Here is a 25,906-nt window from a genome sequence, read left to right as displayed (position 1 = left end):
TAAGTGTGAAATGGCGCTACAACTTGTTGGGATTTCCTGCTTAAGCTCCGTTGTTTCTACAGGTGGGTCTGTTACCTGAAAATTGAGACATCTATGTAGGTTTTGTTTTTATATATTTGTTTTTACATACTGGGACCTAAACACATCTCAAAGCCATACAGGACCCTTTTACCCTACGGTCAGAGCCACCTATTTGATGCTCTGCTAGAAGTTCCTTCCCAGGCTACAGTGTGCTGACAATGGAACTTCCATGCCCAGGCCTAAACAAAGTTCTGAACAAAACCTGGCATATTGCTCTGCACTTAAAGGAGGAAACATCACGGACCCTTTCTCTCCCCCCTCCATACACACATACCACACAGGCACCATTCAGAAGCTCCACTGTTTAGCAGCACAACAACTCTGACAGGGAAAGCTCCTTGGCGTTGTGCTGCGTGATACCTTTTACACCAAGCGGCAGAGCAAATTGGAAAGGCTGAGAACCGCTGCCCTGAAATAACACTACAAGCTCCTTCAGATCTTCAGGGAGGAAGAGTGACAACGTGCCTGTAAGGAAAGCAGCAGCAGGAAATGCATTTTCGACGGAAGAAAACAGAAGTCTGTTTAAAAATAAAACCCAGACACGGAGCTACATGAACACGTATTTACTGCAAGTAGCTCTATGGAAAGCCAAGTCAGATAAATATAAACACTATACAGAGCTTCAAGCCAGTCTCCCAGAACCGCAGATGCGATGTGTTTTACAAAGAAAACAACATAACAATATTTACAATGGAAGACAAAGCCAGATCAATCAGCTCAACTTTAAAACAGATCTGTGAAGCAGAAATAGCAAATATAATGAACAGTTTCAACCATATATGTTTTAGTTTGTACAGACGATAACTGTCCAGTATCAAATTAAATTTACAGGACAAACATTGTTCCATCATTGGTATTTTGTACTATACAGCAGCATAAACGGGTAGCTGGAAGGTAGTATATATAGTGATATGTTTTACATATTCTGAAAATGTTCTTCCAGCACAATACTGAATAAATTAGTTGCTGTAAACTAAGAGATTCAAAAAGATTGCATATTTATTATGCCGTACCTGTTAGTATTTGTACCACTCTAGTTGAGGTTACCCATTTAATTATTTATTCAGCATTTATTAAATCAGTGCTGTATATTGTACAGTGGCAGCCTCAGGGATCTAATATGAAATAGGCATGTACGTTTTTCTTCAAAACAACCTTTTCCTTTTGCGTTAAAGGTTTAGAACTATCTCTTCATCCAAATTATGGTTTCTTAAAAAAGATGAAAAGCTTTATAAAAAGCCGTCTACGTATTGCATTATTAATTTACAAGACCAAACAAAAGCTATATGGCAAGACAGTATCATGGTCTAGAAAAGTGGTCATATTTTTCATTAGTGTATGTTTAGCAGCAACAAAGATCCGTACCGACTTAAACTTCTCTTCCAGAATCGCAATCTGTGCTTTTAAACCCTGTACAACAGTTCTTCCAGTCACCGGACGTTGCGTCAACTGATGGGTACCAGCCTCCCAAAAAGTCGTCTCCCAAACCTGACGTGTACAGTTTAATCCTACTCAAAAACAGATCTGGGTGCACACCACCGAGCAAAAGTGACGGTGCCTGATGGCTTCTACAAACCGTACCGCTATTGTAAAGGTTGTGTTAGAGCGAGGCAGCCCGACTGGTTGTTGTACAATATACAAGGAGAGGAGTACAGCTGTGTGGTGCAGTACAGCATGAGGATTTATGTACCACTTCTAAACCCTTTTCCAATGGTCAGTGCCTTTCATTATACATGGCATGTACCAACAACTAGTGTCATGCTCTTTACGTTTATAGCAGTGTTAAAAGCCTAAACTCATTTCAACCAAAAAAAATTATATATATATATATATATTTATCAGTACTAGAGTGAAGCACTTAAGCCCTGATTTTTCTGCAATTTATTTTAGAAAGTGTCAAATAATCACTGTTTGCACTCCTATAACTGGGGTAAGGACAACTGAAGAGCCAATATTTTACTTCTTCCCATTATGCCACAAAGAAAGAACAAAAACAGTCCCAAATTAAAGACGGGACTTTGGCTGAAAGTAAGATCAATTAGGGTGGTTTTTCTTTAAGAAGCTACAGCTGACAAATGTAACGCAGGAGTCACAAACGCTGGATGTGACTCTGCACTCCTCCATTTGAATGCATGAACAAAACCTCATTTTACACAATTCATGTTTATAAACAAGTATCATGAGGGTAAGAACAAAAACAACCTACGAGACAACCAGCCCATTAATCCTACTTTGTACATACCAAAATTCTGAGCAAAAAAGTCAGCTTAAGCCGTGACAGACATTTGATTTAAAGTACTCTAGCCTATGATCAAGAAGTCTCTCGTACCATGAAAGCAAAACAAAACAAAAGGCAGAAGAGGTCTCTCCTTTCCAGACCGGTTCAGCCCTGCAGGTTCTCCCTCAACCTCTCCCTCCTCCTCCCGCCCACCCGAAGAAAGCTCCGAACTGCCCGAATTCCACTAACAGCATGTTTTAAGCTGACCACTTGTTAGCGTACCAGAGAAGCAAAACCCACGGTAAGCAGACATCAGAAACCAGCTTTGACATCTCAGAATATAAATAAAAACAAATTAATGGGAGAGGCAGGAGGAAGAGAAGGGTGTGTAAGGAACTCCCATTAGCACTCGTGCTGCCTCTCAGATAGACATGACAGGAAAGACCAATTTCCATCACCAAAGCACAGCTATGAAAAAATCTCAATTCAAATTAATTCAACTGTAGAGAGCTGATGTCTATGACAAAACTAATTGGAAGGATGTGTCCGTGCTGGTGGAAATGAAAGTAGCCGGCTGGAGCTGAGCTTGGCTTCCAAAAGCACCACACAGTTTCTGTAGTTTCCAGCAGAAAAGTCTTCTCTTCCAACTATGGTTTCCATGGCAATGCAGTCAGTCTGGAAAGGAAGGAAAAAAAAAAAAAAAAAAAAAAGGTGATATTTTAAATGCAAGTTACATCGGAAATAAATGTTTGCTAGTGAGGAGAATGCATGGAGCTCATTCATGGCAGAAGGGACAGCGCTGGATGCAGGCAGCTCCCTGGCAGGGCTGTGCACCCCCGGTGTAACTACAAACAGTCCTATATACAGCAGGCAGAGAACTGCAATATAAACACTGCAAGTCACAACAACTGTGTGCCCTGGCCTCAACTTTCCAGGAAATAGCATAATTTAGTTGTAACAACAAATACCTCCGAGTGTAGTTTTCCTTTTTGTCTCTCTGAAAGGCAACCCACCGTACAGAAGTGCACATCTGCAGCAACAAACCTCCAGAACCATCTTTACTGCTGTCAGCTAAAACCAGTGGCCCAAAGACCAGAAAAAGCAAAATACAAAGTGCTCAGTAAGAGGAGAGAAGAAAACCCTCGAGTACAGCAGGAAGGAATTTCTGGGTGACAGGACAGAGGTGGGACGGCAGGGAAGATGGCCCCAAAGAACAACACCAGCTCTGCGATTACACACGTGTGTGTCAAGGTAAGAGTGACTCCACAGGCTCCTGGGATGGGAACACCCAAAGGGGGGAGGCAAATACCTGGTGGTGAGAGCACAACTGGAACATACCGAGAGCCACGTCTCAGCTCACTGCAAACCCTCCCCACTCCCAGCACAGCTGTGTGAACACTCATTTTCACTCTGGAGTGCCACTGTCAGCCAACCCACAGTATCACAGTCCTGACAGATTGTCCCCTTCCATCACTTCTGTTATTTTTACCCTTTGCTTATCTAAGCACAACACTTCCTGAGCTGTACATCCTTCTGGACCGCTTATATCTCCAGCACTGCCCTTCCCATTGTGCATTTATGCTCACAAAGCACGTGGGCTGCATCTACTAAGAAGTCTCCACTCTTCCAGCAGCTGTGCCCGCACCATTCCTCCCCTGGCAGAGATGGCATCTGCAGATGTCCTCCTTCCCCTCTTCAGCACGGCCCCCAGCCACTCAGGGCACTGGGTGACTCTTCCCTCGCATTGCCCATCTGCAGGACCGGCCCCTGCTGCCACACAGGGAGGGAGTAAGCAGCTAGTTTACCAGAGCACAAATGGCAGCTAGGGTAAAGGAGAAAGTCTTCAGGAAACATCAAACATAGGAGCAGTCTCACTTCCCCTCTCCAAACCATGCTGCACAAGCTCCCACTGCTCAGGGAGAGCTTCCTGCCATCAGGGAGAGCGGTCCTACAAAGGGCATCTCAGCCTGCAGCAGCAGAGGGGCCCCGGCCCCAACAGGAGCTGTGCTTTCCATGGGGCCACAGGACGGCAGTTGGGTCTCAGCGTTTTGCTACAGAAAGTTCAGTACCAAATTAACTCTGCCCCAGGAATATGCTGAAGAACATGACGGCGAGAGCACAAGCAAATGTTATGTATACTAATGTAAACCTGTATGTTTACTTGCATATCCCATCCCATGAAGCACGCACACGTTAAACACACCGACTCCACCCTAAGCTACAGGAGCTCAGATTTCACAGCCCTGCAGAGAACACCGCCTCTTCAAAAGGCAGCAGCCAGCAGTGCAGGGCTGCTCCAGGCGCTGCCTCTGCCGGAACGGCGGGGCACAGAGGGGCTGAGCTGCTGGGTCAGGCACCAGGGCTGGGCACGGCTCCCCAAAGACGCAGCAACTCGTTTTGTGTAATCTGAAGAAAACACAGCCAGAAAAAAAAAATACACCCATTTCTCTTATTTCACAGACATCCTAAGATCGCTACAAAGGGCCATTCCTCGGCACACACACAAGGCGCAATGTGTTACTGCAGCTTTGTTTTCACAAAGGCCGAGTGAAGCTGTTATTTCTGAAATGCTCTTCCCCTTCAGATAAGTATTTCGTTGTAGGACCAAAGGACGAAAACACAACACTACCACAGCCTGAGGCCGATCACACCTCAGCAATGCACACCAGTGAGCCATCGGAACAGCCTAGGCTTCTGCATTAAAGCCGCATTCGGGACAAATTAACATCTACCAACACCCCCCACCCCTTCCCTGCTCCGCACCTATGAGCTTACATGAAAGGAACTTCAAAAACTGTCTCCGCTTTTGTCAGTGCATTTTGCTCCACACCTAACACTCACCTGGAAGCTGCCTGACGAGTTGTTCTGATCCCCACCAGCACACCCGCAGCGCCGGGAGCAGCCAGGGCCGGGCCGTCTGAGCAGGATAATCCCACGTGGCACAGCTCAGTACTTATAAATACCTCCAAGTTTGTAGAAACTTTTATAAACTGCCAAATGGCATTTCAGATGCTTGAGAGGGAAAGAAGGAAAAGCCCAAGAGCAGGAAAACCTGCTGCACTCCTAACTGTGGTTCTTTGAACGAACCCAGCACAACACAGGAGCAGGGTAACTAATGCTAGCTAAGAGGGAGCAAATCGCAGCCCCAGCTGACACATCAGTTTGTAGGGAACCAGAACGGCCTCAGCTGAGCTGTCACAGCTCCCAGTGCTCCTGGGCAGGGCCGCACAGCACTCCCAGCTCTCTGCCAGGCAGTACACAAGGATTTCTTCCTCCTCTCCCACGATTATAAACAACAGTTTTCACATTTCCCCTTAGTTTTTAAGCTAAAACAAAGTTGTATGAACTGCAAACAAACAGAAGAAAGTCCCAGGTGACATCACCTACAGCTGACAGCAGCCTCACGACACCCTGAGCATCTCAGACCAGAGCTGCTGGCTGCCAGCAATGCTCTGAGCTCCTCACTGCTGGAAATGAGCACTGCAGCTGGAGCAGCACAGCTGGCTCCTGCTCATCGCCTCTTTTCTGGCAAGACAAAAGCCTCAGCACTTATTTATGGCTATAGATACAGCTGTACAGGAAGGGCCCCCGCTCACACCCCCTCAGGACACTGAAGCAACCCTGCACCCCTCCCACAAACCGAGCCCACGAACAGAGGGGTCTCTGCAGCACCAGGGCAGCCCAGGCAGCTGCTTCTGAGCTGTGGAGCTGCACCATGGCCAACTGCAGCAGCTTCCCATGGCACCCCCAGGATGCCCCACAGCTCTCAGGGCTACAGCTGCTACCAGCAGGAACCCAGCTGCCCACAGGACCCTGTGTGTGGCTCCATTTCTGTGAAGGCAGCTCCAGCTGTGCACACACAGGAGCAGCGATCAGTCAGAGCTTTGAAACAGGGCAATGTTAAGGAGAAAAGGCCGCTGCCTGTAGTGCTGCTAATACCCAGAGCAGGGCTGTGGATTTCCACCTCCAAGTGGTTCCTCACAAGAAGGTCCTTAGGAAAAGGGGTGGTTTCTATCCCAGGACTACAGCAGTGCTCAGGCACTGAGATTTACAGGAATTCATCTTCCCATGCCCGTGACACTAATGCAGGACAAAGGGCACCAGGGAAAGCAGCACAGTCCCTGCAAGGCAGATCTTCTTACCTCGATGTCCACAACAAGATCCACCAGTCAACAGTTTTCCATGTTCACAGCACACATTTGAGACTTGCTGATCAACAATATGAAACACGATTAGTGCTTCGTTGCCGATACCACATGAATGTATTTGACTCAACACTGATGGAACTGCAAAGGGAGCTGTCAGATAAACAACGCGTGTCTTCCAAGAGGAAAGCAGACAAGAGGTGTGGGCTGGCCAGGAAGGGAGGAACAACGCTCATAGAACAGCCCGGGTCGTAAAACAAATGGCACTGAATGAAACTCACTGGTCAGCTCTGAAGACGATTTGTGCTTTCAGAGCTGGTGTAAGCACATCCCTGGCTTTCAGGGGCTTTTCCAAGATCTCTTCAATCCACCTCAAGGTAGGAAACAGATTTGATAACTGGTCACTGCAGCAACACCAGCAGAAAAAGCCTGAACTCAAAACCTCCTATTTTCAAAGCACTAGAAATACACTACTTGAAGTAGTTCCTATAGCACCGTGTGCAGGACTCTCCTGTTTATTCCAACTTCAGCTTTGTTCCTAAATTCAACTTCCTATGAGCATTCAGTATGGAGAATGAATGCAGAAAGCATCCAGAAACCTTTCACAGATCACCTCTCAAAACACATAAGCAGAGCTTGGGAAACTAAACTAATGTTCTCCACAGCACACAAGTAAACTTAAATTTACCCTTTTGAGATGGGATCTGATTATGAAACTACACAAAGCTGTCATCTTCCCAAGGAAGAAATGATTAGAAGGAAAAGACTGAGAAGACAGAAGAGAAATACGAGGGCAAATATTTGAACTGGGATGGCAGCAAGCCACTGCCCAGAAAAACATTTTGTTCAAAATTCATGTGCTAAAGAAGAGCTCTGCGTGTTTTCTATGAACAAGAAATCCATAGTTTCATAGAAATTAGATGCAGAGGATTAGATCAGTCTTAATTATTTAGACTGTGCACTCTGTGTGTTCTATTTGGAAGCGCATCAGATGAGAATATATCCAACACACACTTCATTTCCTGCACCTGAATTACGAAGGTCACACAAGTCAGACTGCTTTAAAACACACCACGAGGTTTTAGGAGCAGAGCAGACACGTCCTGTTTCCCTCCAAGAAATCCTCCCTAAATAGTATGTTTTTACAGGAAGGCCTTTTACTGACATAATCCTGCAACTGATTCCTAAAAGGATAAAAGCTTTGCTTACAGAAGATATTAATTTAAGATAATTAAATGATTAAGATCTCCACATCAAAGACTAAGGCAATTTAAAGCCTTCTGAAGAACACCACCGAAGTTCTCAGTTTCCTGAACCTCAGGTCAGGGGAAGTTGGCGTTCAGCAGACTGGCGCAGATCAGAAGGCCGAGAACAGCAGCGCACAGCGAGCAACGGTGTCCTGCACAGCACAGCACCAGGCACAGCAGCACCTGGGCACAACAGGCACGTGCAGGAGTGCCGTGGGACGCCGCATCCCCACGGTGTGACACACAGCGCACAGCCTGGCGGGGAATGGATTTGTTTTAACTTAATGGCATAACTCAGGGGCAAGCGGCGTTATCTGAGTACAGGATTTCTTCTCAACTCGCACACTCGGATGCCAACTCGACAAACACGTATCAGAGAAACAGGCACGTTGACTGAGCACTGCTTGCTCTCACTGGAGCGCTGCACACTCAGTGGCTGTACCTGAGTAACCCAATCAAGGCCCTGACACACAGAAACATCCTTATTTGGGTGTACACTCAGCTATACCCATACCATTAAGCACATATTTCACATACTTCCTCCATTCAGCAACAAAACAATGATGTTCAAACTAAGCTAATGAATATACTTTGTGCCTGTGATTTGACTGACCTTTCCATGAGCAAAAAAACCATAACTTGTTAAAAAAAAAACCTGTTACATGATCTATGTTTCGTTGCACAAACCATTTAAACAAAGCAATTGGTAACAGCACATCCCAGTGAATTAAGTTCCTCTTCAAGATGTAAGAGTAACTTTGTGTTTCTAAACCCTGGAAATAAATACTCTATCTACAGCTCAAACCAGGGTTTCAGTACTTAGTGCTCGGCAACTTCACAAGCTAAAAAATCCTCTCCCATGCTCTGTGATCATTTTATTTACTTCGCAGAAATTCCTTATCTCCTGCAGCAGCGGCTTCTTTTCCTGCTACAGTGAACAGTACTGGAGTTTCTAGGAAGGCATTATGCACACTCCCTGGTTTCCCATCCTTCACCAACACTATTCCTAGAATTAGGAAGCTCACGTGCTGTTCTGGCAGGGCTGGAACATAAAGTCAAACCAAACCAGTCAGATTGATAAGCTGTCTTTCTTGGGTTTTGTTTGTTTGTTTGTTTTTGAAAACTAAACATCCTTCCCAATACAGCAAGATGATACTAGGAATGTCTGCCCACATGAAAACACAGGAGCTTAGCATATCAATTTCCATGTTGCAGAAGGAAGAAAAAAGTTCTGCTTTTGAAAAAAAAAAAAAAAAAAAAAAAGCTGTAGCAGCACGCTCTGGCTGACCTCCCAGCTGGCAGAAAACAGCTAAATTTTAGCCAAACAGACCTTGTCTGTGTGCCTTATGGCAGTACGACCTGCTGCAGTTTGCTCCACTCTCGTGACAAAGGTTGAGAGCCCGTAATCAGCAGAGAGGAATGTTTTCCACCTGTGCTCTTCCTGCAAGGCAGATGCTGAGAACTGCTGGGAAACAATGAGAAAAAGACCACAGCCACATGGAACACGGGTACAGGGCAGCACAGGTCTGCTTCCCACTTTCAGAAAGGACCTGGAGCAACCAGCCTGTATGGAGGCACTGGAAGGCAGCAGTTAATTTTAAGAACACAGATACAGTGTGTCCCCACTGCATGAGGTGCAGGAAGCCGCCAAAGCACACAGGCTGAGCATGGCAGAAGAGGATACAACATCTACAAAATCCTAAGTGGCATGGAGGGGAAAGATAGAGCTCATTATCTCCTCCAATACACAATGATGGGGCTGCCAAAAGAAGTCAGGTCCAAAATAGATGCAAAGAGGCCTGTGTACAGCACGCACTGGGTGACCAGAAGCTGCTGCAGATACACAGCATCAGAGAGACTGGAAAAGTACTTGGAGGAAAGACCCATACCAGGTCATGAAACAGACACAGCATCAGGCTCAGGAAATCCCCCAAGCTGAAAAAGCATCAGAGGCTGAGAGCATGCCTAGGGAGGTGCTCTATCAGCCTGCCCTGCTCTTCCTTAGCCAGGCGATGTCTGCTTGCAGGTCTGCTTTGAACGGAGGCAGCCATTCCCACCAACACAACTCAGAGACAAAAGACCCTGTCATTCATGACAAATGGCACGGCTGAACACCTTTCAAGTCTCTTTTCACGATACTTCCTTTCTATAAGGAAGTCTCACATCTTCCAATTCGTCCTTTGCTCTTCCCAACCCCTTTAGTCATTGACACTTGAAAGCATTCAGCACTTTTCTTCTTTCACCTCTGTTGCCATAAGTGACTGTCAGAGGCAGAAACTTGCTGTGCAGCCACATACCAGGCGACCACACCGCCCTCAGCCCTGCCTTCAGCCCACGTGTGCCTGCACAGAGCGCTCTGCATCAGCCCCTGCCTGCTACCACACCAAGCAGTGGCACGCATTGTTTTTTTTCCATTTTCTAATTATCATGTCATTGAGTCTGCAAGAGAATCCCCACAGCGCTTGTTTTTGCAGGAGGGGAAGAAGAGATTGGACAGCATGCATGAGGCAAAGCCCTCTCAATCCCAGCACACAGCAGACACAGAGGGCCTTCTGCTCCCAGAGGCAGCTCCAGAGCTCACAAGAGGTCAGTTACACTATGCCTATACACAGCCAAGTTTTAATCAGGTGTGTACTGGGACCTCCTTAAGCTGGACTCCCAGTGCACTTACACCAATTACAGCTCTGAAGGTGAATACACCCCCAGGCCCCTAACATTATAAGACTGCCTGAATCTGGAGACGCTGCCTAAAGATCTGCTACAACAGAAACGAAAAAGAAACAGTAATGCCAGAGCAGCTTCATCTGCTTTTGGATCAAAGTCTCAGAAAGATCACAAGATGCAGGTCCACATCACGTTAACTGAATGCACAGTGACCCCACACAGGGAGATTCTGTGCTCCATCACACATCCCCACATCCCTGCCTCACCAAATCCATCAGTCACGTGGCTGCAGGAAACCTAACTTACAAAAACAAAACAACAACAAAAACAACACATTCCACATCACATGGAGAAGTAAACTCCAGGACACGCTCCTAACTCGGAGATACATGTTGGCCCACATTCCTCTCACCAAAATTAATAACCTGGCCCACGTTCTGACATTTACCTCATCCTCTTCAAGTCATATAAACCATTACAACCACCGTATTTATAGCTCTACCTCCCATTACTGCCTGCTTTGTGCGTGCCCTTCCAAGTGCCTCCACCAGCTTCCTCTCTCACAACCTTTCTCAGACAGCCTTTTATCTCTTCCAGGTGCTTATCTTCACTACCAATGGCAGCCACCTTGATCACTATCTTGCTCTCCACCCCAGCACATTAAATTTCATCCATCTCTCCAATTTCGTCTTCTGACTGATGGGCTCTTCAAGATGGGGACTAACGCACTCAAGCTGGTGGCACCAAATACAGGATCTCACTCCTGCCTACCTGCTCAGCTTCTGCAACTGCGTGAGTAGGGGTGACAGATTGACTGTCATAGTACTGTCTGAATGACCTCAAAATCAAGCCTGTTCAGTTTTTAAGCTCATTCTTAACTACTACCCTGTTCACCACAATCTGCAACTTAAAAACACGTTTCTAAAAGCAAACATAAAACAGCACCACCACCCAAAAAAACACCACAGAGTTAAACATAGATGGTAAATACCTCCAAACATCCCTCACACAAAAGCAAATGCTCCAAAAGCCTGAACAGTGATGCTATTATTGAAAACCAAGTAGCTCGCAATTATTTCTAATAAACAAACTTAGAACACATGATATTCCATAAACTATTTTTGCTTCTTTTTGACCCCCTAGCCCACATTGTTTTAGACTTCTATTTACAAACAAGCTGGAGATGACCTGGAATACTTATGAGTGCCCTCAGCTCATTCACCCCAGCAAGCACCAGCTGCTTACACCAGGAAACCCAAGGTGCCTGGACTCAGGGAGGTGTCTTTCTGCGCTGTTTAATGGCTTATCAAGGCCATATTAATTCAGTTGGCAATAAGCCGTCATAAAAATGTAATATTTGCCAACACCTTAAATGGGAGTTTCACATGAATGAGTTATCACATGGGTCACATCAGTAGCTCTTCCTGGTCTTGTATACAACAGGCTCTCATTTATTTAATAAAGCATCGCTTGCATTCAGAACTCTGCAAACTCCAGGTGCCCCCAAGATCTCCGTGTGAAAAATAACACCAAATCCAAAAGCATTTCAGGCTCCAGCCACCCAGGTGTCAAGAAAGTCCTACTGCAAATTCATCTGTTCAATAAGAGCTGTGAACAGTAAAGCAGGCTAGCCTGGCACAAGCATGGAAAAGAATCACACCATCTCCTGCAAAAGAAGGGTATTATTCATTAATGCCCCTATAAATTTAGAAGCAAGTTTTACCAGAATTCTTGCACTTCATATTTCCCGTGACTGTCAGAAATAGAAAACCAACATGTTGTTATCCTCTGTCATTCTGCAAAACCCCGTTCTCTTACAAGTGAAAACCTTCTCCAATTGAGTAGCACATTTATGAGCCCTTCATGTCCTAGCGAGAAAAGAAATACTCTCCTTATATACTGTATAAATGAAATAACAATTCAGTGAGATATTTGTAAGTTCATGATACATACATGCATATCATGCAGTAAAAAGAAGCACCGCTCACCTTTCAGCATTAATTAAAAATCTCTGAATTTTGTTCGGTCACATTAGATTGTATCATCACCTTGGAATTACATCTAAATCTTAACCGTATTAATTTCAGCATAAACCATCTCTTTCAAAAGCCCTTTCTTCCCAGAAGATTAAGGAAGATCAGCCCTCACACTTAACTCAGAAATCACTGGCACATAGCACACACTTGTGCACACACACACTAGCAATTCAGACTGTTAGCATTCAGGAATATGGCCAAATGGCCAGAAAAACAGCGTTCTGAATTAATCAACCTTTGTCCTTCAAGATGCAGTCGGTCAAGGCAGAGAACCCTTCCCAACAGTCCATTACTGCTGCTGTAGGGGTAGTGCCCCACCCAAAGAGAATCTCCAGAAATCCAAACACATGTCCAAGATCTTTTAGATAAGATATCCTTGTGATGTCAAGCAACGCCTCAGAGATGCCTTTGATGAGTCAGGCTCGTTTACTTTTGTCTTCCCCCTGCCCTCAAGAATGTCACACATCCCAACTGCTGAAGGCTCCCAACTAACTTGTAACCACCTCTAAGCACAGTGACCTTTACAGAGACACAGGGCTTGATTAAAACTAGAACACACTTTTTCCTTTTTATTAATTGCTTTAAACTGCAAGGTTCTGCTTTCGTAAGACAACAGCACAACTCAATCACTGGATTGCTGTTGATATGCCAAAGCTTAAAGTGAAAGACAGACAAACAGCAAATTATAGGGAGAGCCATGGGGCTCATCTCCAACCAGGTCCTCACAGACCCCTGATGGATGAGTCATACAAGCACTACATTTTCAGGATAAAACAGCAATAATAAACACCCCCAGAAAACAGGAGGCTCTCCTCTCTCACCTGCCTTCCAGTTTTAACATGCCACTTTCCTTTGGATTGAAGAATGACACATTTGATCACAACAGTAGTTAAACAAAATCACTGCAGAGTTTGTTTCCTGCGTTGGATCAGGAAAAAAACAACCTTGTTACTTCAGTCAGCACAGTGGGTACTATTCAGCATGTGCTGGGAGCACCACAGACCCACCGGAGAGCACACAGGCACACACCAATCACAACACGGCCATACAACCTCTTCTTGTACCATCCGAAACCTCAAGGCATAAACCCTCCCTTCCCAGCCATCTATAGGAAGAAAACTCGTTAAAGATCCTTTCATAAAGAAGGGCACACAGAGCCAGCAGAGCTCCCAGCTGAATGTCCTGCTAACATGCCACCGGGCCCCACAGCCAGCCCAAGGAACAGCGTCCCACAGCCCCACCTGCCCACCGCTGTGGCAGCACAGGAGGGAAGGGCTGGGACAATAATATACTTAAAACTTCAGCAAAAGACTGAAGGGAAAAAAAAAAAAAGCCAGTTTGCACCAGTATCAGATTCCTCCCAAAACTCCTGTGTCCCATAGCAGTGCTTTAAACCTACAGGACAATCACAGAAAGTCAGACTTCCCAAAAGACACACGAACATCAGCTGCAACTGCAGCCTTAGTCTGGGAAGCCAATTTCCAGGAGTCCCAACACTCACGGCGTGCATTCGCTCCCAGCAGCAGGGGAACATTCTCGGCGTGGATTTTCTCACCGAGTACAAGTAAAACCCAGCTGATTCCTGGTCAAATATGTCATAATTAACTCACTCCCACTCTGCAAGGCAAAAATCTGTTCAGCCTTCAGTAGCTCATATGCTACTTGAAAAAGTTACCCTATATTTTTACAGTTAGTCACTCAAGACAAAGTAGCATCTGTTACAGCAAGACTTCAAGTTTTGGTTTTTTCCTTCAAAGAATTATTATCCCTACACTACTTGCAAGACTTCGGCTGCACAGCAGCGGTCAGATGCATTTCAGCAGGGTAGTTCAAGCTATTTTTAAGCAGTTCCCTACCCCAAGTGTTCTGCTGATACAAACGAGCCTCAGTTTGAAGCAAACTTCTACAAACCACGGCTCTGAAATCCAAAGGGGCAGTTATTTGTCTGGTATCCTGTAAACTGTAATTTACTATATTTGCAATAGCTAAAACTTCCAGCTTCTGAACTTCTCAAAGTGCACATTGTTCATCACAGTCAAGATTTTGCATTTGAAATACACAAGTACCATAAAGGACCCAGACAATTTAGAATCAAAGTTTTCCTTTACGGCCGTACTTGTTTTCCCTCCTCCCAGCTCCCAGAGCATACACAGCAACCTCACACAGGAGATTAAAAAGGTGAGGAACATTTAAATTATAATCCTGCACTTTAGAGAACTTCTGACATAATGTCTGAACATACCATTAGGATATCAGGTAGAGGTAAGATTAAAGAGTAGGTGTAAAACAGGTGGGTTGGTATTGCACTGAGTGCTGCATTTACTCTGAACAGTCTGTTTTGTTTTTTGGAGACCAGGGTATCTTTGTAGGTTTAGTATTTCTAATTATGTCTGAAGAAACTTTTATTATACATGACCCATTATTTATTAATGGGCAGTTTATTACCACCCCGTTCTCATTATCATCCCAGTTTCTACAAGGTCCAACAACAAGGTATACATTAGCTAAGCCCTGTTTGAAGTAGCTTTTGTGTTCCGTACTCCTAGCACAAAATTTCATGACTCAGATTCACGTAATCAAAACTGCAAACCGCTTGCTTCAATATTGTGTAACGATCTCATGATGAAACTGTTTTGCTAATGACCTCCTTAAACTTCAAGCACTCAAAATCAGAACCCTATTTTCTTTTTATCGTAGTATTCAACATAAACCTGACCTCAATTTTGCCTAAATCTAAAATAAAAGTTGAATTGCAAGCCAGCTCTGTTTATCAGTTCAAATTAGTGCCCTCCCCTCCTCCACCCATTTCATGAATGGAGAATGGGAAAAAAAAAAGTTTGATTCGCATCAGTGAACCTGAAGCAGAAGTAGTTTGGGAATTACAATGAGGGGGCAATGATGCATTGGAAATCTCTCTCCATTTTACTCTCAGCAGTTCAGAGAATGCAGTTGAGTCACTGTACACAATATCTAACTTAAGCAAACAAAAAAAGCAAACAGAAGTTGGGAAGTGTTTTCCTTCCAGCACAACTGCAGTTCAGGGAGATTAAAGATCTCTACCTGATAGAGCCTAGTAAATACGGGGATATAAAAATAAATAAATATGGGGATATAAAAAATAAATATAAAAGTAAATATTCCTCCTTCCTAGGAAGTAAAGGGTAAATGCACCTAGTAAATATTTTCCTTAAGAATGTATTTCGTTCACGTCAGACCATTTTTCAGACTAGAAAAGTGGGATGCAGAAATGAAGACAGCACTCCATTCTGCAAAGAGCCCAAAAGTATTAAAACTATCAATTACACACAGGTACACTGCACCTCCTCTTCAGGATATCAGAGGCTTAAGAATAGGGATTTATTTTCACTATTCAAAATGGAACTTGAACATGTTTTCTGGATTAGACATTCTTTTTAAATATTAAAATAAAAGCTTCATCACATCAGAAACTGGCGAGCTGGTTAGGGAATACAGACTTCTAAAACCATACTTGCTATAGCTCAAACACATGATTTAATATGTGACTGAAAAACAATATCTTTAAAATCAACAGTTTTAAGCCATGCCAAAGACACGGCCATACACCACCACCTCACAACGCTGTGTGTTAGCCTGCTAGCCCGGGCTGCTCTGCAATCCACTCTCCACTCCATGAGCCACCTGGAAGCGAATGTGCCCACACCTCCACCTGCCCTCCTCCTGCACACCATAAATACTTTATGTTCCCTTTGTGGGAAACTCTTAGGCCTTGTTTTGAAGCAGAGTTTTAAGATTTTGTTTTCTTTTTAGGCCTAGTTGGGCAACACCAACCTAAGCTCTTATTATTCTCACCCTTAATTTCCTGCCAGCATCCATGTTTTTGTTTTTTTATACACAGCTTCTTTCATTTCATTTTAATGCATGTTTCATTTCCAGAAAGCAGACTGGCAGCAAAACACACCAGCAGCAAGGCTCCTTCCCCCTGCAACTTGTAATAGACAAGGAAAAAACCCAAGCACAGGCCTGGGGATATTTTGCTGAAGCTGCAGTAAACAAAACATTTAAAGTAAGTACATTTTCTAACCAGTCTCTTGAAAAGTGCTCTTAGTATATAGTATTTACAGGCCAGACTAAATGAAATCACCTTTGTTGTATATTTTTTCCCCACTCTCGAGAAATCACACACATTTTAGTTATGTGAGGGAAATCAAGCAGCAATTCTGCAGTCTTTGGGGGTGCTTCTGAAAAAACAAACACTACGGCAGTCAGCTTCCCTTTGACTTAGCAGAAAAATCTTTGAAGTGCTGAAAGACTAACTTTGGAAGAAAGCACTTCTTGGACTGGCAACTTTCAACGTCTTCTAAATTTGATTCCAACCAACAAAACAAAGCAGGGAAAAAAAACCACTGAGGCAAACCACACATTTCTGAGCAGCCCCAAGCACTGCTGCCAGACTGTGAATGGCATGCTAGCTGAGTCAGGCTTACACCTTCCCCTATTAAGGGCTACACAATTTTAAGCTGCTACAATACCTTCTGTCTTCAGACAGTTTTAAAGCAAAACTAGGGAAAAAAAGTATCATTTAATTTAAGAGTGTAACTAAAAAAAATAAAAAGCGGAAGCAGCCTGTCCCTTTACTGCTGTCTTTATTGACAGACAAGTAGACAAACATCAATGTCCAACAGTGATTAAATATTTCCTCTTAGCAGTCATCAATTATTGACTACACACACATTTGCAAAGAGAAGAAAACAACACTTACAACACACATGGTTTTCTGCCTGGGTAGGTGTATTACTGCAAGGAGTTGTACAGGCCACTAGTACCAGAAGAGAGATCTACAATCCTACAGTACTGCTTGGCCAGGAGATATGTATAATAACACCAAGAGCCAGTTATTATTTGCTCCCACCACAACAGCAAAGAGCTGACTGTATGCCCATATTCTCCTCTCCAGAACCAGCACCCTAAATTTCTACGCACACCTCAAACTACTCTACTTTAAGTTCAGCAAGACTTTGCTGCCTGCTTGAGAGCGGGCAGCCCACTCTCCAAAGCTTCAGACCTAGAGTTTATCCCCTCAGAGTCAGTTCTGCCTCTACCACAGGTGCTTCTCACTGCCTTCTAACAGGCAGATCTCTGCACAGCAGACGCCTTCAGACGTTGCTCAGTTGGCAGTGAGTGCAAGGGCAGGAAATGTGGGAGCCCCTCACAACCCCACTCAGCCACCAGGAATGGCTTCTGCAGGGGACACCATGATACTCAGGAGAGCAGAGCTCAAAAGTAGCACACCAAACCTTCAGAAGAAAAAGAGATGCGAGCTTGTTTACCTAAGATTCAAATAAATAAATGCATACACATTTGCACACACAAAGCTCTGAAATACGCATTTCACCCACGTTTACTGCAGTAAACAAATCCAAGCCCCACCTTTTGATTTCTAAACCTAATTTAGCAGCTTTCAGCTCTCCTTATCCACGATACAAAATACTTAATTTCAATTTCAAACAGTTGGGAAAACCATCTAGGTATAAGAAAGGAAGAAGAGAAAACAAATTGGAGAAAAGAAGAGCTATCATAACCTCAGAACAAGAATTCAGAACATAGAATGATAGATGTTTATACTAGCAAAATTATTTTATAAAAAATATCTGAGCAGATGGCAGTTTGATAACACTTCTAATTGCCTAGGAGAGTTACATAAACCTATACCCTGCAGGCCAAGGACCACGTCCTCTGCTGTGTTTGTTCAGTCGTTAGGTGACTGCGCTCCTACAGGACAAGCTGTACCGGAGCAGATTATATAGCAACATTTACTCCATTCTTAAGACCACATTTTAATATTAGGTTACAATTTAATTCCTATAGTTAAGCATGCATGAAAGGAAAATGCTTGTAAAGTTACGAACCTTTGCGTGCAGCGTTACACTTCAGACCGTCAGACCTGGTGAAGTCTATGCTTACGTACGCTCCACTGTCCAAACTTGAAGTACCATTCTGGAGATGGCAAGTCGGCGTCCCAGTACTTGCCTCACAGCTTATTGGATCATCACACAAATTCAAAGCTATGTAGTTTAAGCCATTCTGAAATCCAGTTGAGGTATCCCTGGACATTTTGCTTTCCTGACCATCAGAAATGCCTTCATCTGGTTTTAACCAAACATTATCGAATGAGGCAGAGCTGTGTCTTTTGCTACTATCAGTAAAGAAGGAGGAGGATGTCGTCACAGTCCCAGCAGAAGAGAAGGTTTCAGAACTGTGTCTCCTCCTGCCTTGAGGATCAGCTCGGATAACTTTCGGTCCCATTGGAGGCTCAGCGCTAGGAACAGAAAAGCTACTGCTACCAGCATATCGATCAACAATGCACAGTCTGTTAACTATGGAAGAAGGACTATCCATCTTTACACCATCATCGGATTCAGCAGCAAAGGGCCGAGGTGGTGTTGCTGCCATGTTGAACGTCATCTCTGTGTAATCATCAGTCCTGTTACTCGCAGTGCTAACACACGCAGTACCAAAGGAGAGCCTAGCATAGTCAGGATTTTGTTGGCTTCTAGGAATACTGGAACTTGCATAAATTGAAATATCTGTTAAAGAGTTAGATAGTTCTTTTGCTACTTTTGGTGACTGTACATCCAAGTCAACGCTCATGTAATCTGAGAGCGGGGACTGTCTGTGGTCACTGCTCGAGCCCAGAGATGACGGCGATCCTTCTGCGGATAAGGAATACGGTGTGTTACTTGCCTTTTCATTAAAATCAATATTGATGTATTCACCAGGACTTGCTGGCTCAGGTGGAACTGTGCGATCATACATTCTTGGGATAGTATTACTCCCTCTTGTACCGAGGGGGAGTCTTGTTGGCCTCATAGCCCTGTTCTGCACCAGTCCTTCATCTGAACCTTTCACCACTGGTGACTTAGAGATGCCGTTAGACAGAACTTCGCTGTTGGTGCTTTTTACATTTTCTGGTCCACCATACAGGAGTTTTCCAGGTGAAGACATTGGAACATATTCACTGTGGTCACCATTTTGGCCTGTTAATGCCTTAAAGCTTCGAGGCAAAGAAAAATACGAACTGAAACCTTTGGAAACAGAACTGGTATGTATATAATTTGAATCACCGGGATGCTTTGGAGCTGAATTACCAGGTGACATATCCATGTATTCATTGTTTACAATCTTCTCGTTACTACCTTTAGAAATAAATCCAGTTAAAGGACTCCGTACAGGTGAAGAGCTTGCCTTTGGAAACATCATCATATATCCTCTTGAGTCAACCTGAGATGGTGACCATGAATTGTTAATCTGTTTTGGAACAGACATACTTTTAGGAGTCATTGGCAAATAATCACTGTTACTTGACAGAGAGGATGCAACGCCTGGCATCATTGGCATGTATCCATCATCCCTGGCTTTACTCCTGCTTTGGTTGCATACAGAATCAAGATTACTGTCACTGTACTCCAATTCATGGTTACCTTTCAATTTTGATGTTTCAGAGTAAAGTAATCGTCCATGATTTCCTATAGAATCTTCATCCAACAAAGCTGTAGTTTGTGTTGTTTTCTGCTGCACTGCTACAGAAGTTGGTTTAGTTAGAGAGTAAGTTCTTTTTCTGAAACACTTTTCAGCTTCCATGTAATCATCTCTTGAGCTATCGTCTGCTTGCTGCTTACTCATGGACATGTACTCACTCAGACAATTCTCCTCTCTGATAGGTGGGGTGTTTCCCAAGGAATCCGGTGTATTACTCCGGACCCTAAAGTACCTGAAATCTCCAGGGCTGGAGCCGTACTCATCAGAAGAAATAAATCCCCCATCACTTGGAGAGCCACAAACAGAGGAGCTAGAAGGCCTGGTCAACATGTCTGAAGCAGAGCCATGGCCACTGCTGGAAGAAACACTGATGGGACTTGTAGTGGAGGGAAAATGAGACACAGGCAGCGAAGCAGACCTAGTGTGATATGACGAGCTGAATGCGGCTCTAACGTACCTTCCACTCCCTTCTTGCCGGCCCAAATTCATCCTTGCGGTGTTGAGGTGGATCAGGCTCCCCGTCACTGACCTAAAAGGTCTAGTCATGGTTCCTTCTCCCTCACTGGATGTCCTGAAGCGGTAGGAGTTGCTGCTCTTGGTGGTTGGAGGCGTCCCTCCTACCACACTCTCCGTTCTTGATCTTCTCTGCAAGCCCGTCTGGCTGGGGGGCAGGTTGCCCAGGTGCCTCCTAGTGGTGATGAAGGAAATGGGATTGGTACCACCACCACCACCAGAAGACTGGCTTTTGCTTCGGGGCCTAAACTCTGCAAAGGCTTTGAGCGCTTTCATGGTCTCCAAAAAAGTCTCATGCATATTCTGGGCCACCACAGAATCATCGACTTGCATCCAGAGCTCTCCAGGCCCGATGGAGGCCGATCTGCCCACTTCAATGAAGAAGAAGTTCTCCGAGTGCCCACAGCGGCGAATATTCATCAGCTGTAGGTGGACAGAGGGCACCTCTGAGTTAAGCTTAACGAGGTGGATAGCCTTGCTGGAGAGGCACAGCCGATACACTCCAGTGAGGTTTTTCGTCTGGCCCAGCCCTTTGGGCTTCACGTTAACCTGCCACACCTCCTTGAAGACAGTGCCAGGCCTCAGGGAGGCCCCGTAGTGCTCGTCGTCCTCATCCACCTGCTGCTCTGCCTGGTCCTCCTGTTCCAGGCAGCCCCTTTTGCTCTGGCTCATCAGCTCGCTGATGGCTTGGTACCAGGCCTCCTGCTCAGCCTCGTTCTCCGCCAGCATTGCGAAGTACTCATCCTTGGTGTACAAGGCGATGATGTGCTTGTGCTTGGCATCGGCGCGCCGGCTGACAGTGAAGCACTGGTAGAGCGGGATGACCCGTTTGGGCGGCGGGCAGCAGAGAGGGGCCGCCCCGCCGCCCCCTGCCCGCAGGCTGCTCTTGAACTTCTTCTCGCTGTCGTAGTACTCCAGCCGGGCGGGGGCCAGCGGGCTCTCGGCCCGCAGCACGAAGTACCGCTTGTGCCCGTGCTTCTGCTTCCTCAGGTAGCCGCACTTCCTCACGTCGTCGCCGCCGCAGGACGAGGCCGGGGGCGCGGCGCGGCCCGCAGGGGGGGGCTGCCCGCCGCGGCCCAGGCCGGCGCGGCCCGCGGAGCCCTCGGCGGGCGGACAGAGCGAAGCGCTGGGGGAGCGCCGCAACAGCAGCAGCAGGTGGTGAGGCTGCGGGGACGGGCAGCGCCCGCCGTCCCCCGCCGCCGGCTCCCCCTCTCCCGCCGCGCCGGGTTCCCGCTGCTGGGGCACGGCTCCGCCTCCCGCGTGCCGGGCGCCCGGCTCCTCCTCGCCGCCCCTGACCGCCGCGCCGCTGCTGCCGCCGCCGCCGCCCGGGCCGTTCATGCCGCTCGCCATCTTAGGGGCCAGGCAGGGTCCGGAGAAGGGGGGAAACGGGGCGGGCTGCAGGAACCCGCCCTCACCGGGGAAGCGCCCGCCGCGGGCCGCGCATGAGGAGCCGAGCGGCGCGGAGAACCCGGCGCTGCCCGCTTGCGTGCCCGATACCCGCCTACCCGCTCCCTCCCGCCGGCGCCCGGCTACTCGCACTCACACGGGCGGCCTCGGCGGCACCACGGCAAAAACATCACGTGATCGCGGAGGGCGGGGGCGCGCGCCGGGAGAGACGGAGGCGGGGTCCCGGCCGGCGGCGGGCGGAGCTCCCGAGCAGGGAACCGGCTGAGCCGCGCGGCGGAGTGGCAGAGAGACGGCCAATGGGGAACGGCAGCCGTTGGCGAACGGACCAATCGGAGGAGGCCTGAGGGAGGGCTTCGTCGCGCTCTATCCGGGGGAGGCGGGACTTCGGCGGAGCGACAGCGCCGCGGGCCAAAGGGAGATGACGGGGGCTTCAGGCCGGCCGCGGCGTGGCGGGGTGTTTCCTGTGCTGGAGACGGGTGCGTGGGGACGGAGGCGGGGCCGGCGCTGACGGGAGGGGGCCGAGCGGTGGGGCGGTGCCCAATCGGCGCCTCACACACACAGCTATGGGAGGCGGGGGCGGGGCGCTGCGGCTACTCGGCGGCGCGAGTCAAACGGAAGGCGGGCGCTCGGGGAGACGGGCAGGGCCCTCGCCCAATGAGCGGCCGCGTCCTCAGGCCGAGGGGAGGGGGCAGTGTCGCTGCCTTCCCCCCGGCTCCTGTTTAAAAGGTGCCCGCCCCCCGCGCGGTCAACGGCGGTTTTGATTGGCTGGTGGGGCGCGTCGGTGGTGGCGGAGTGCAGGGGTGAGGGGAGAGGGAGGGTGAGGGGAGAGGGAGGGTGAGCGGGCGCGCGCACGCGCCGCGGGGGAAGTAAACAACCTTCAGTGCGCGGGCGGCTGCTGAGCCGGGAGCGGAACGTGGAGCTGTGCGTGAGAGGCGGCCGGAGCCCGCGCTGCGCTCCGCCCCGTCGGCCTCGAGGTGACGGGCATCCACACCGCCCCTCGGCGGGAAGTTTTTCTATGTGATGGCCGAAACCGCAGGCAGAGCTGAAGCTCATTGTCTTTGGGCTCCACCATTTAAATAAAGTAGCTGAGGGCGCGGAGCCGTTTCCCGCCCTTCACCTGCCGGCTGGGCTGTGTGGGAGCAGGGGTGCCGCCGCTCCGCGCAGTCCGTGCTGCGTCCCTGTTCATGCAGGCGTTCCCCCACCGAGGTCCCGTTAGTGCTGAGCGCTGTGCCGGTCGGTCCCGTCAGGATCGTCCTTTCCCTCGGCGCTGAGATCACGTCCGTGGTCGGATGCCCGCACTGCTCCCAGCGCTGCTCTGAGCTCTCAGCCGGCAGCTCTAACCAGTGCTCGACACCGGCTCCCGCCACGCGCTTGTTATGTTTTTTGGATGAGTTCCTCGGTGTTTTCTGCCTCTTGGATGTGGGAATCAATACTTTCTGGAACCTCCAGTAACAGACTGGGAGCTGGCGTGCCAAATCTGGTGCTTGCTTTGCTGATGGCAAATGCCTCATTATTTGTACTTCTCCATTCTTTCCCAACGAGAAAACGATTAAAAGAAGAATTGTGGGGCTTCTATTTGGTGTATGGATTCTACTTCCCAGTCATCCACCTGTGGGCTCCCTTGGCAGAGACTCTGAATAGGCCATCTCTGGATGTAAGCAGAAACGCATCAGTGTTTTGTGATTTTTTTACAAGTCTTTTGCTACTACATTGCAGTTAGCTGCAGTGTTTTCTCTCAGGAGTTTAGAAGCAATGTATCCATATCTCACTAGAAGGAATTTGGGGTTGGGAGGAGACATTTGTGATGCGGGCTGTGAGCAAGGGAGACGATAGGAGCACATTCTGATGGAATTTCTTTGGCTAAGTAGAGTGCTTGGCCTTCCTCAGAGCTTGAATTATTCATGTTTCCGTATATGACTGTTAGGACATACTTCCCCAAACTGCATAGTAATATTTAATTTGCTTATGCTTTCTCAGCTTCCATTATTAGGAGGTATAGAAATGTTGTCTAATTTCTTTTAGCTTGGAGAAGAGAAGGCTCTGGGGAGACCTCATTGCAGCCTTCCAGTACTTGAAGCGAGTGTATAAACAGGAGGGGGAACGGCTGTTTACAAGGGTGGATAGTGATAAGACAGGGGGGGAATGGTTTTAAACAGACACAGGGGAGGTTTAGATTGGATATTAGGAGGATGTTTTTCACGCAGAGGATGGTAACGCACTGGAACAGGTTGCCCAAGGAGGCTGTGAATTCCCCATCCCTGGAAGCATTCAAGGCCAGGCTGGATGTGGCTCTGGGCAGCCTGGTCTGCTGGTTGGCGACCCTGCAGATAGCATGGGGTTGGAACGAGATGATCATTGTGGTCCCTTTCAACCCAGGCCATTCTATGACTCTTTTCAAATAAATGTAGTTCCTTGATGTAGTTATCGAATCACAATTACTGTTTTTCTGTAGAAATTCTTCAGTTTTACGTATAGAAACCAGCCTTGCCTATGTATTAAATGCTTCCTGAACTGTGGTTAATTTGTCTTCCAGCAGTTGTAAAAGGAAATGAAGATCCCCTCTTCGTGTCTCTTGATCTTCACTGCACTAGAAGAACCTGTCATTCTGAAATCTGGAGGTATGTTTGCTTTTCTTTCATTGACTTGCTGTTTCTACCCTACCAAGTGCCTATGTGAGGTGGGTGCAGTAAAACATCAGAATTTAGAGCCACTGCTTTCTTTATAGTTTCCATAATTGGTTGTAAAGTCTGTAATATGAAGTAATGAAGAGATTGACACTTGTTCTGTTGAGCCAAAGAGAGCCGTGTGGTATTTGCTGCAGAAATGTTGAGGGACGAAAGGTGGGCTCCCGTGGGTGTCTCCTGCAATTCCAAAGAACAATGTTATTAATTCAGTTACAACATAGAAAGGTGAATGGTTTTGCACACAATGTTGCATGACTTGTGATTCGTTGCTTCTGCTCATCACCAGCCTGTATTATGCACATCTTAAGCTGATCCTGGAAGAGTAATAACCTGAAAAATGGCAAGAAAAAAAAAGTAGGAAAACACATTTTTAGTTCAGTATTGCACACAACATAAAATGGATAGGAAATTTACTGTAGAATTTCAGGTTAACAATATTGCAGAAATATTTATCAGTTCACTGTAACAAAGAATATTGAGTGAAACCTAAGCTCTGTAGCTTTAAGGTTTTTGTATGGTGCTATTTTGGCAATTGTAAATTTGTATACATTTCCAACATCTTATTAAATATTTGAACTATGTTCATAAAATAAATTAACATAAATTTTCTTATACGTAAATATTTCTGGCTCAAACTCTTCCTTTAAAATTCTCATTTTCTCATTGTGGTTCCTATGTAGGCAGCTGTCATTAACTTCTTAGCAGTTCTGTTCTCAGCACTGGCATAGTTGATATATACAAGAGGCAAAGTAAACTCAAGAAATCAAATGGAATAATGGTTTTATGTTAATAGGTTATAGCTGGGTTATTCTGCAAACAGGGAAACTTTCCCATCCACCCCATGTCAGTCAAATAAGAAAATGAAAGGATATTACTCTATGTCTAGAGGGAAAAAACAGCTGTTTATGGCACAGATCAGGAATTCCAAGCTTTCTTAGATTTATGCCCTACATTCTTGGGTGCAGAGAAATGCTGTGTCGTGGCTTGAAGCAGTGATTGAGCACCTGGTGGGAAGGCAGGGCCAAGCAGGGGAGCTCAGGTGCATGCAATGTGCTTGAGTGATCAGAAGGGGTGGAGCCAGGATCCACCCCATTCCCAGACCTCATTTAAGGGTTGGCAGTAGGGGCAAGGGTATCTTGTTGGAGATACCTGTATGCCTTTAGTCTTCTAAAGGTAAGCAGATTTTTTTTTTCCCCCTTTGTTCCTGTGTTTGTGGCTGCTGCCTTTGGGCTTGTCCTCATTTGCTGTAGTCTAAGACTTTGCTACCCTGCTATTATTGTGGTACTTTCCATCACACTATAGCATTAGACTGGGTAATTCTTTTTGTTTACCTTTTTCAATTCTTCAGCTGTTGAATAGAGACTGAAGTTCCTGCTTTCTTCCTGAAGTGATT

At 46.5% G+C, this 25,906-nt stretch overlaps 2 protein-coding genes across 5 annotated transcripts in view; one reads left to right on the top strand and one right to left on the bottom strand.

Annotated features, from left to right (window-relative positions):
• Positions 1 to 1,062: 1,062 nt before the first annotated feature.
• On the bottom strand, positions 1,063 to 21,975 carry IRS4 (insulin receptor substrate 4). Its single transcript, XM_048959947.1, has 2 exons — positions 18,280 to 21,975; positions 1,063 to 2,974 (listed from the first exon to the last, which is right to left on the bottom strand). Exons 1-2 carry the CDS (start codon positions 21,770 to 21,772, stop codon positions 2,970 to 2,972), a joined length of 3,498 nt encoding a protein of 1,165 aa, XP_048815904.1. The 5' UTR covers positions 21,773 to 21,975; the 3' UTR covers positions 1,063 to 2,969.
• Positions 21,976 to 22,197: 222 nt separating this feature from the next.
• Positions 22,198 to 25,906, top strand: part of NXT2 (nuclear transport factor 2 like export factor 2) — a 72,676-nt gene continuing 68,967 nt past the window's right edge. Inside the window, exons 1-2 of one of the 4 annotated variants that reach the window (XM_048959952.1) lie at positions 22,198 to 22,305; positions 24,366 to 24,447. The gene's annotated coding sequence lies outside the window, so the exon portion shown is untranslated. Of the gene's footprint in view, positions 22,306 to 23,362; positions 23,484 to 24,362; positions 24,448 to 25,906 lie in introns of those variants that run through there. The other 3 variants (XM_048959950.1, XM_048959949.1, XM_048959951.1) reach the window with 3 other exon arrangements.

Source organism: Lagopus muta, chromosome 13, assembly GCF_023343835.1.
Source record: "Lagopus muta isolate bLagMut1 chromosome 13, bLagMut1 primary, whole genome shotgun sequence".
Lineage (NCBI taxonomy): Eukaryota > Metazoa > Chordata > Aves > Galliformes > Phasianidae > Lagopus > Lagopus muta.
The sequence above is the reverse complement of the archived record's forward strand: the minus strand, read 5'-3'. Positions and strand labels throughout refer to the sequence as shown.

Coding starts and splice junctions, on each gene's coding strand:
- IRS4 (XM_048959947.1), bottom strand. CDS start 21,772: ATGGCGAGCGGCATGAACGGCCCGGGCGGCGGCGGCGGCAGCAGCGGC.